At 33.1% G+C, this 10,989-nt stretch overlaps 1 protein-coding gene across 11 annotated transcripts; it reads left to right on the top strand.

The window, feature by feature from the left end:
* The first annotated feature begins 301 nt into the window (after positions 1-301).
* Positions 302-7,624, top strand: LOC142631876 (proteinaceous RNase P 1, chloroplastic/mitochondrial-like). Of its 11 annotated transcripts, none has more exons than XM_075806227.1 (8): positions 302-424; positions 536-2,130; positions 2,213-2,302; positions 2,417-2,598; positions 2,749-2,869; positions 3,070-3,138; positions 3,302-3,431; positions 6,987-7,624. In XM_075806227.1, the coding sequence occupies exons 1-8, from the start codon at positions 367-369 to the stop codon at positions 7,217-7,219; spliced, it is 2,478 nt and encodes an 825-aa protein (XP_075662342.1). In that variant the 5' UTR covers positions 302-366; the 3' UTR covers positions 7,220-7,624. The 11 variants fall into 11 exon arrangements, 6 of the variants coding, with proteins under 6 accessions (XP_075662342.1, XP_075662326.1, XP_075662335.1 ...); XR_012843673.1 differs by adding an exon at positions 5,612-5,674 and having other exon boundaries at positions 355-2,130; XR_012843674.1 differs by lacking the exon at positions 6,987-7,624 and adding exons at positions 5,612-5,674; positions 6,586-6,794 and having other exon boundaries at positions 355-2,130.
* The last annotated feature ends 3,365 nt before the right edge of the window (positions 7,625-10,989 follow it).

The raw sequence follows: 10,989 nt of genomic DNA, 5'->3' as shown, positions 1-10,989 counted from the left end.
TACGTGAGTGTGAGATACTCTTTTATTCTCCTTTTGAAAATTAATTGAGAGACCACACTTCTTGTGCTTAAAGTGGAATTGAAGTGAAGATTAAAAGTATTCCCATGTACTTTTGATATTTTGTTTTGAATTTCACTACACCAAGGTACGCTTTGTTGTTCTTGAATTCTAAAATTTGCATAATATATGTTAATAATTGCGAATGAAGTAAATCTGTTAATTTTCTGCTACATATATTTTGTATGTGATGCAAAGATGTATTTAACCACCCCCCCCCCCCCCCCCCCCCCAAAAAAAAAAATTTTAATGCCATATATTAAAGCTCTTATATATCAACTTGTCAGCGAGCTTCTCTAAAGGCCACAAATGGTCTCCTTTACGTTCAACACACTACAGCAAAAGCACATCTTCTCTATCACTCTCTGTAAGTACCCTCTGACACTCACGCCTTTTAAATTCCCTTCTTTTTCTTCATGTTCCACTTTCTCACCTCAAAAACACACACTTAAACCTAGTTTTTTCCCCCTTCTTGTAGTTAGAGCACATGTTAGTCACACTGAAACAAAGGGGTCTATCACGGACCACACTTCAACAAAAACCATGAATTTAAGAACTGCTAAAGAAAATGTAGTTTGTTTTTCTTCTATGAGGGATATGGATGAAAGAACACAAAGAAAGTCTGTGAAAATCCTTGGTGGTGGTTCAGTGGTGGAAAAGACGGAAAGGAAATTAACAAAAGATAAAAACAGAAGGAAAAACTTGGGTTTTAGAAGAAGCAAGGAAATGGGTTCTGGGAAGTTTTCTCTAAGGACTAGAGATGAGAATATGATGGTATATTCTTTGGAGAAGAAACCCAGAAAAGTTGATGGTAATCAGGTAGGGAAGGAAGATAAGGGGAAGGGCTCTAAAAAAAATAAGGATGAATCTTCTGAAGTTCAGTTGAGGTCTGCATTGGATATGTGTTCGAAAAGAGGGGATGTCTTGGGTGCAATTCAATTGTATGATAAAGCACTTAAAGAAGGAATTAGGCTAAGACAGTACCATTATACTGTCCTATTGTATCTTTGTTCTTCTGCGGCTGGGGGTGTTATTCATCCTGCTAAAAGTGGGAGTGGTAGTAGGATTTTAAATCCATTGGACTCGTCTAATGGAGTTTCTAATTTGAATAATATTCCGGTTTCACATGAGCAGCTAGTTGATTTTGGTAGAATTGATGGAACTCCTGATAAGATGGAGTTGAATTCTAGTAGTAACTTTCAAGATTTTAGTAGTACTTCGAACAAAAAGAACTTAAGCAGCTTTTCTAATGCCTTTAAAAAGTCAACTTCTCAGCTTTTGGATAGACCAAATTCTCCAATAAAGGATGTGGATGACTTTTCAAACACAAAAGATGACCAAGAAGAACATAAAATTCAGGTAGGTGAAGATTTCAAGAAGTATGCACTTCAAAGGGGATTTGAGGTATATGAGAAGATGTGTTCTGATAATGTCCCAATGAATGAAGCAGCATTGACATCTGTAGCTAGAATGGCAGTGTCAATGAGTAATGGTGACCTAGCATTTGATATAGTGAAGCAAATGAAGCCGTTGGGGATAAATCCAAGATTGCGTTCTTATGGTCCTGCCCTATCTTATTTTTGCGATAGTGGTGATATTGACAAAGCATTTGCTGTTGAGAAACACATGTTGGAGCATGGTGTCCATCCAGAAGAGCCTGAATTGTTGGCACTCCTAAGAGTAAGTGTAGGAGCTGGTAAAGGTGACAAGGTGTACTATTTGTTGCATAAACTAAGAACAAGCTTACGGAAGGTCTCATTCACTACTGCAGATTTGATTGTTAAATGGTTTAATAGCAAGGCAGCTTCAAGAGTGGGGAAAACAAAATGGGATACAAGTTTGATAAAGGAAGCAATTGAAAATGGAGGTGGAGGCTGGCATGGACAGGGTTGGTTGGGGAAAGGAAGGTGGAATGTTTCATATACTACTGTTGGAACTGATGGTTTGTGTAATTGCTGTGGGGAGAGATTGGCGCTGATTGACCTTGATCCTAAAGAAACAGAGAATTTTGCTGAGTCAGTTGCATCTATAGCTATAAAGAAAGAGAAAAATTCAAGCTTTCAGAAATTTCAAGTATGAAAATCCCTTGGTAATTCTTATTTCTAGTCTTATATGTGGCTTTAATATGGAAAATGAATAAATTTGTTATTGGCAGAAATGGCTTGACTATTATGGACCTTTTGAAGCAGTGGTAGATGCAGCTAATGTAGGTATTTATAACCAGAAGAGATTTGTACCATCCAAGGTAAGTTATTTGATAGCTTAAGTGAACGTGACACTTTCAAAGATTCACATTTTTTTACTATTAGTGGTTTTTTTGTTGGGGGGGGGGGGGGGTTGGCGATTGGGAATTCTTAAGGTCAGTGCTGTTGTTAATGGAATACGTCAGAAATTTCCTTCAAAGAAATGGCCTCTCATAGTTTTGCATAACAAGCGTATAACCGGACATAAGATGGATGCACCAGTAAATAAGGCCTTGATTGAGAAGTGGAAAAATGCTGATGCACTCTTTGCGACGCCTACTGGTTCAAATGATGATTGGTACAAAATATGCTGTTGTAATTCATTTTCCTTTGCACATTTATATTTATACATACATGTTAAACTTGAAATTTATTACTTATTATAATTTCAAAATATCTTTATGATGCTATGCATTTAAAGCATTATGGTTAATACCCTGTGTTTCAGGTACTGGTTGTATGCAGCTATAAAGTTCAAGTGCTTAATTGTGACCAATGACGAGATGAGAGACCATACATTTCAACTTCTAGGAAATGATTTCTTCCCAAAATGGAAGGAGAGGCACCAAGTGAGTGAAGCTTTTGAGGACTTAATGCTTTAAAGAATCCTTTTTTTAGCTGTATATAGGTTGCAGATAAATAATACTAGTTTCAATTTTTTTCCCTTTTCTAGATAACTAGTTGTGCAACTGATAATGCTTGAACTTCTTGAATGATTTTTTAATGCATTTGTTCTAACAAATTTCTATATTTTTTTTCTTAATATAAGGTGCATTTCAGTTTTTCTGATTCTGGTCCAGTCTTTCACATGCCTCCTTCTTGCTCTGTTTTAATTCAGGTCAGAACCAATGGATTCCCAATATCCTTTATTTTAATTTAAAAATAAACTAAAAATGGATGAATTTTAGTATGATGTGCATATTTGAGTTGGTGTGAGTAATAAAGTATTGAAAACTGATAAATCAGCTAGATAAAACATTCTTGGTTCAACATGTTAACAGGAATCTGATCAAGGACACTGGCATGTTCCAGTTGTATCAGAACGCGATTATGAAGCCAAAAGAACATGGCTATGTATTACACGTGCTAAATTAAGTGCAGCAAGGAAAGATTCCGTCACAAGTCCTGAAGGTATTTTAACCTTCTTGGTTGGTAACATGAAATCACCATGCCTTTCAGCCTATTAATAACCATCCAAAGTGCATGTTTCCTTACAATTAAAATAAAAGCATTCTTAAGTGTACTTTATGTTGCCATTTGAAACGAGTTCATGTGGGACATCCACAAGATCTGGAACGAGTGTATTTTACTCTGAGGAATCACTTTTACCCAATAGGATTTCAAGTATATTTCTGTTAGTAATTACTTTTTAAGTTTATATCCATAGATAATTCACAAAGTTATATTATAGCATACTTCTCTGTTTAGTAATATGTGCAAGTAATTGAGCACTATGTATAATACTTAGACCTAAACAGCAGTGAACTGCAGGACGTTAATATGCGTTACAAGACGTGATTCATTTTTCTTTAATGGAAAATATAATTCAATGTTTGTTGGCCTTTTTAAGGGCCAAAAGATAGTGTTCCCTGATATATTGAGCGTGAATACAACTTTATTTTATTTTAGTTTTAGAAGAAATTTTGCTTTTACTTTGCTTCATTGGATTTTATTTTATTTTGTGCCATGGGTATAACCTTTTTCTAATTAGTATTTTATTTAATTTCCTAGAGTCAACGTTTTTTTTACTATTTAATAATTGGACTTTGACTTAAGTCAATTAGGATAGGGGTTTAGTCCTAGTAGTCTATATAAGTACACTAAACTCTAATATAAGTACTCTAAACTTCAGTGGAGACAATTTGCTTGAGTAATAAAATTACCTATTGGAAATTTTCCAATGACTCAGTGATTATTCCTAGGATTTGTTTTCTCTTTCTTGTTTGGTGCTAATTCCAAGCAAGCCTAGCTAGGTATTGACTTGTAGTTTTATTTTTGTATTCTTGTTGATTCTCAATCGCCATTGAGAATTTGTGCTGTATCACACCCTCATTATGAATGAAGTTGAGAACGATTAATTCCTTTTTAATTCAGGGGTTTTTTGCATTTCTTGTTTTGGTGTTTTGCTAGTTCCATTGTTGGAAACTAAAACATACAAAAGGTTGCATGCCTATTTATTAGGTTAATTATAACATACAACATCCTTTTATACCCTATCCTTTGGTTTAATTCCTTTTTGGTCAAATATGGGTATGCTTTGAATTTTTACTTACAATCATCGTTTTACTGTTCATGCACACATTCGGACGTGTTCATTGTTATCTATCAGTTGATTGCTGTAATACTCGGGAAAAAAATATAATTTAAAAGGAGTGGTATTTAAGTAAATTTTTTTGTGGGGTCAATTTGTAATTAATATTATTAAGGAAGTTTTTAGAAAATTAGGTTGAAACCCTAGCTATATATATAAGCTAATTAAGTTAGAGTATAACGATAGATATTTTAGAGGAGGACTTCTGAGTTTGTTCAGGTAGTGAAAGATTGACGGCACACTTGAGGTAAGAGCCTAAGAAATCCCATTCTTTGTCAGATTTAGGTTTTATATGGATTTAGAATATTTTTTATGTGAGTATTTCGGTCAACAGTGAGACTTTCTTTAGGCATGGCCGCATGGGTCTGTTCTGCATAGTTTTTCTTAATGGAATAGTACCGGATTGAAGGAGTCAGGAAAAAAAAAAGAAACACTTGACGAAAAGAAGGAACACCAACTTCTTTATGATATATTATTATTTGTTTATTGATTTGGTAGAGGAAGAATAGTGTTTTCATAAAAGCTTGTGTCATAGCTTGATTGGTGTGATTTGTCCTCATGCCCAAAGAAAGCTAGAAGCAGCAGTGGCAAATATATATATATATATATATATATATATATATATATATATATATATATATAAATCCATAGAATAATCCCCTTGAAAAAGCAACGTGCCAACACTAGCTTCCTTCTAATATTATTATGGATTTTACTAACATTATTATTATTAGTTCATTGGTTTGGTAATTGAGGCGTAAGGGTAAGTAAGCAAGTGATCATGGAACATGGTCCAGGCAATGCTTTTGGTCCTATATGACAATATGTATCTTAGGTTTTATTAGAGGTAGTAGAGGATATATACAAGGATTTTTACTCTGAGATAATAAAAAGAAATTATTGGATATTTGTAGTAGTCACTTTATTGGCCAGATACCGTTATAAGTCATTCTTAAATTATTTGATTATTGAGTAAATGGTACCTGCAAAATTGTTTTAGGTGATACCTAAGGATTTTAGAAGAAGTGTTAAGGAGAAGTTCCTTTTGGTATGGCCTTTGAAGGTAAGTAACCTTATCCTAATTGGTTTTATTTTGCGTATTTTAACTATTGAAAATTGTTTACAGTTGTTACAATTTCATTTCTATTGTATTACTGATTTCAATAAAGAATTTTCACAAATATATATGAACATTGAATATAAGATTTATTCTATTTAATTTTTTTTAGCTATATTGATTTAAAGTAAAGAATATAGAAATATCACAAATATATTTGAATATTGAATATATGATTATATATATGTATTTGAATGAGATATATTTTTTGGTTTGAACTATGATTTGATATATATGATTTTGGACAATCTGACTATGTTTGACTTTGATACCAAGCCAATAAGGGTATTCATTGGTACTCTGATACCCAAACCAATGGAAGTTATTCATTAGTACTCTGATACCCAAACCAATGAGGGTTATTCATTGGTACTCTGATACCCAATTAATGGAGGTTATTCATTGGTACTCTGATACCTAGTCATGGGGATATGGCTCGACCATAGTCATTAGATTGTTAAGAATATGAATTACATTTGAATATTTGAATTATTTTGAGTCCTTAAAACTACATATGTGATTTTGAAAATGTTTGAGTATTTGAACTATTTTGAGTCACTAAAACTGCTTATGTGTTTTTTTGGAACCTATTGTAAGTTATAGCTTTTAATATATGAAAAACTGACTATTTTCTAAACCATCTATGATATATTTGTAAGATTAAAGTATGTGATCTATGTGCAACTCATTATTTTAAGACTTTGAAACTTCTTCAGTTATATTGAAAATACATAGTATATTATAACTTTTGAAAACACATATTATATCTTATACTTTACAGATCTATTGCTTGATGGAACTTATTAGGATTTTTGTCACTTATTGAGTTGTCAGCTCAACCCCTTCTCCCCCTCCAGTTTCAGATTGTGAAGAAAAGCAAGTTTTGGAAGTTTTGATGTTATGTTGTGAGCAGGGAAAGAAGATTAGTGATTTTGGAATTAGATGACCTTGTAATAGTCTTATATCTTTTGGTCAATTTGCATTGTTTACATGAGATTTGGATTTTGTTCATTTTAAATTTTTGGAGATCTATTTATAAAATTTTTTTTGAGGTATTTTGAATTTATTTGATGAAATTTTTGACGATAATTGTTAATGCTAAGAAGGCCATGCATACTTGTAGGGTAATTATAAGTGTGCGGTCGTTGTCACGTGCCTACCTTTATGGTTGGGTTCGGGGCATGACAATTGTCTTTTCTGTTTTATGAGGCCAAATCAACTTCAACACTGACGGACTGTGTTCACCTGTACCATGTAGAATCACAATCTCTTCAGTGTAAGAAGGGACACTCAAGGTCATCTGCTGGAACCGAAGTAAAGTCACAACCGAATCATGCAAACCTTGAAAATGCTAAAAGCCAATCTCAGGAAATCTACAAAAATCTCAGAGATATTCTGTCAGCATCTTTGTGCTTAAATCATCAAACAATACTACCACAGCTTGAGGCTGCAGAGATGTTTGGTAACTGTATAATTGATTTTCAAATATAAACATATGGCTGTCTTGTTGGGGACCTGAAATGATGCTATGGAGAAACAAACCCCAAACGGAGATTTCCTTGAACTGTTATGTGGCTCATGCAGCTGGCTGTATCGTTGAAAGCACATAAAGGTCTGCAGTACAGATTTTTTTGTTTTTTGGCTGCAGCTGATGTTAAATGTGCTTCATCATGCTTTTTGGCCATCAAAAGGTTAATCTTTTTGGAGTAATACTTTTTTGAGTAGTCATTTCCTCTTTCTGGGGCTTCTTTGAGGTTGGTTGGGGACTTGGGAGGTGGCAATTCGTGCAGGGTGTAATCTTGTACCTTCTTTCTGTATATTCATTTGAATCATTTGCTCATATAAAATAGATTTTGTTAAGCATTAATAGATTACAGATTATTTCAAGAGTTTAAACAGTTAGGAAATGATAAATTTAATCACTTAATCATAATTCTAACACTCTGCACGTGTGAACATGTGAGAATTTTAATATTTTAAATGGGAGGTAGATCTCATGCTCTAATATCATAATAATTTATTGATTATCCCAAAAACTTAAGTTTTTAGGAAATGATAAATTTAAATACTTATCCATAATTCTATCAAGCATTTATGTTAAAAAGCGTTGCTAGTAAGTAGTCATTTGTTTGACACTTCTCCTCACATGTGAACATGTGAGAATTTTAATATTTTAAATGGGAGGTAAATCTCACGTTCTAATATCATAATAAATTATCGATTGTCCCAAAAATTTAAGCTATCAGGAAATGATAAATTTAAACACTTATCCATAATTCTATCAAGCATTTATGTTAAAATGCTTTGCCAGTAAGCAGTCATTTTTCTGAGCCACATGACCAATATGTTTGGGTACTAGGATTGCTTGCTCAAAGGTTCTAAATATTTTTTCATCCGGAATTGCATTTTAGTACTAAACTATCAATCATAACCAATCAGGTGGATTCCCTTGGCAACACCAGCCATGTGCTATGATTCAGAAATCATGATGCGTGTCTAGGCCAGTAAATTGTTCCTTTTTGCTTTGTTCATTACTTCACTGCAAATGATCTCTATTCTTAATATTTTGGTGCTAGTAAAAGAGCAGAAGAAAAAAAAAAAGGAAATGGAGAAGGATAGAAAGAAAAAACAGAGAGATAGGTAGTAGCTACCAAGACTTTTCAATAAAGAAAATGCAAAATCTATTACTAATTTCACTATAAAAAAGTTTGCACATTGACATTGCAATCAATGTGATTTATGACATCAGATATATATATATATATATAGTGTTAGAAGTTGACAACTTGACATATTTGATTGGTTTGGAAGATCAATAAATTTATTAATAACCTCTTCTTCTTCTTTTTTTCTTTTTTCTTTTTGGATGTGTTTAGAAGCTGACATATATATTTGGATTTTGGAAGGCTTATATAATAAAATTTGTAGTTTCCTTAGTATCATTTTTTGTGTACAAGTAAAGCCAACTTTTTAATAATAAATCTAATTACACACACACAAATATTAATTTGACATGTTATTGATACATAAAAAAAAGTGATGTTAGAAATAATACAGATTTGATTACATATAAGCCTTAGAAATTGATTTATCACAAGTAAAAAAAAATTATAAAGCCACTATAAGTTATACTAATACCCCCACAAAGGTTAAAAACTGATATGCCAATGAGTATTGTGGGAGTCAAAACTAGCCAAAAAGTGAACAGTGATGAAAGTAATTGATTTACACAACTAATTTCTAAATGATGGGAAAAAAAAATCCTCAATGGGAGGGTTAAGCAGCAAGTTAAAGACAGATATGAACTAAATCAAGCTTTCATAAATGAAGGAACAATGTTCCCGAGGTACATGAGAAGCATTCAAAGGATAAAAACTCAAGAAAACAATCTTTCTAGTTCTCTCTCTTGTTCTTGCATAGACTTTCTCTCTCTAATTTTCTAAACCCCCTTCTCTGTTGCCTCCCTTCTTTTTTTTATAGCCACTTCTCCTCTTCTCCTTATTCTCTAGCTGTTTAGTTCCCAGTTGGATTTGGGGGATACTTGTCCCATTATCCCCCTGCACTGCCAATTAATGATCATATAGAATGACTGATGAGAATCAACAAGCATTCAAGGATCCATTACATGTTCCAGTTGGGTCTGTTACAAGAGCAAGATCCAAAAAAATCAAAGAAGCACTTAATGGGCTGATTCAAGAGATTTTGGTTAATTCTAATACAGGACATTCCAAGCTTGACCCAAAGGAAGATAAAGGCGTAATAAATTTAATTCAAGTCGTTAAGGGCTGATCTAGCTTAATTGGGAGTGATTTATGGCGTGGATTAATGACTGATTGACTTTCCAGCTCTATATCAGTTAATAGGGATTTTTTCTTATTCTGGAGCTGCTATTTCAGACCAAATCTACCTGAATTTATGATTTTTATTATTAAAACGTTTTTTTTATAGCTATTTTCCTATTTAGGATCTGCTAATTTCAAACCAAATCAACTTTTATTTAGGGTTTTATTATTTAGTACGTTTTTTTTAATTTAAATTTTCTATTTTCAGTCATCCCTTATAAATAGCATGCACTCATTGTAATAGAGGATTATGGAATAGAAATCAGAAAAGGTAAGGCTTTGCTCTTTTTGATTTTTCAAGAACTGTGAACTTATCAAAGATTCTTTCTTGTGGCGTTCAAACTTTATATCTTCGGTTCTTGATTCATTATAATCATTGGGTCAAGGTGTCATACTTATACCTTTGGTTTGCGTTTCGATTATAAACGTTGGGTCAGAGTTTCTATAAAAAATATGAATTTTAGCTTTCTTGGGCAAATATTCCAATATTTTTGTCGGGTCTCAAAGCGTGTCGATTGAAGGTCGTATCATTTGATATCAGAGCACAGGTTCTAAAATCAGTTTTCTATCCCTTTATCTTTTGTTTCCTGTTATCATCCTATCTTGTTCCTCTTGTGTTCTTTATTCATCGTTCTTATTTTTTTGACGTGCACTAGGTTAAAATTGTGCACATAGCATTAAAAAAAAAAAAAAAAGAAAAAGATTGAAAAAAAGTGAAAAAAAGAAAACCGAAAAAAAATAGAAAACCGAAAAAAAAAATTGTTTGTAGTTTCAGTCTCTCAGGCCAAAATATCGTTTTCTTTTGTCCTCTTCCTTTGATTTTAGTGTTTCTGTCATATTTTCTTGCCGTTGGTATTTGTTTAAATACTACAAGTTGAATTTCTTGATTAAGTTTATTAGTTTAATGCAGAACTGAAAATGGGAAGCTACGAGTGGAAAAAGGCAAGAGAGTGTGAGACCAATATTGGGAAAAAGCCAGTTTAAGAGTGAAACACGAGTGGGAGTGACATAATTTGAGTGCAAACATGTGAGGGAGTGTTGTGAGGAATTATATCTAACAATTTTCTGTAGTTTCAAAATTATGTCTTCCAGGGACGAAACATCAAATAGGGAAGGAGGGGAGGAGTCGTCCATCATTTTGCAGGCTATGCAACAACAATTTGAACGCATGAACATGGTGTTTAATGAGATTCGGGATCAGATCGATAGAGATGTCTCCTACGTTACCCATAATATGTGGAAGTATCGACGTAATTTCATAGAGTCATTCGGTCCGAATGCTACATGAAGAACATAAGCTAGATGAAGGAACGGGAAGACCTAGGATGTAGAAGATCATAACATTACTGATTCGGCAGATTTGGATTCCTATATATCACTCATGTGGTACTTCATTATACGATATATATAAGAATAATA

Source organism: Castanea sativa, chromosome 1 (assembly GCF_040712315.1).
Source record: "Castanea sativa cultivar Marrone di Chiusa Pesio chromosome 1, ASM4071231v1".
In the NCBI taxonomy this organism is placed as follows: domain Eukaryota; kingdom Viridiplantae; phylum Streptophyta; class Magnoliopsida; order Fagales; family Fagaceae; genus Castanea; species Castanea sativa.
Note: the sequence above shows the minus strand (reverse complement) of the source record. Positions and strands in the feature narration are given on the sequence as shown.

Bases quoted from the DNA above. Each gene is read 5' to 3' on its own strand.
- LOC142631876 (XM_075806211.1), top strand. From the start codon at position 367: ATGGTCTCCTTTACGTTCAACACACTACAGCAAAAGCACATCTTCTCT. The intron at 2,599-2,748 runs GTACAAAATATG...CCTGTGTTTCAG, and splicing joins ACTGGTTCAAATGATGATTG to GTACTGGTTGTATGCAGCTA. The intron at 3,139-3,301 runs GTCAGAACCAAT...ACATGTTAACAG, and splicing joins CTTGCTCTGTTTTAATTCAG to GAATCTGATCAAGGACACTG.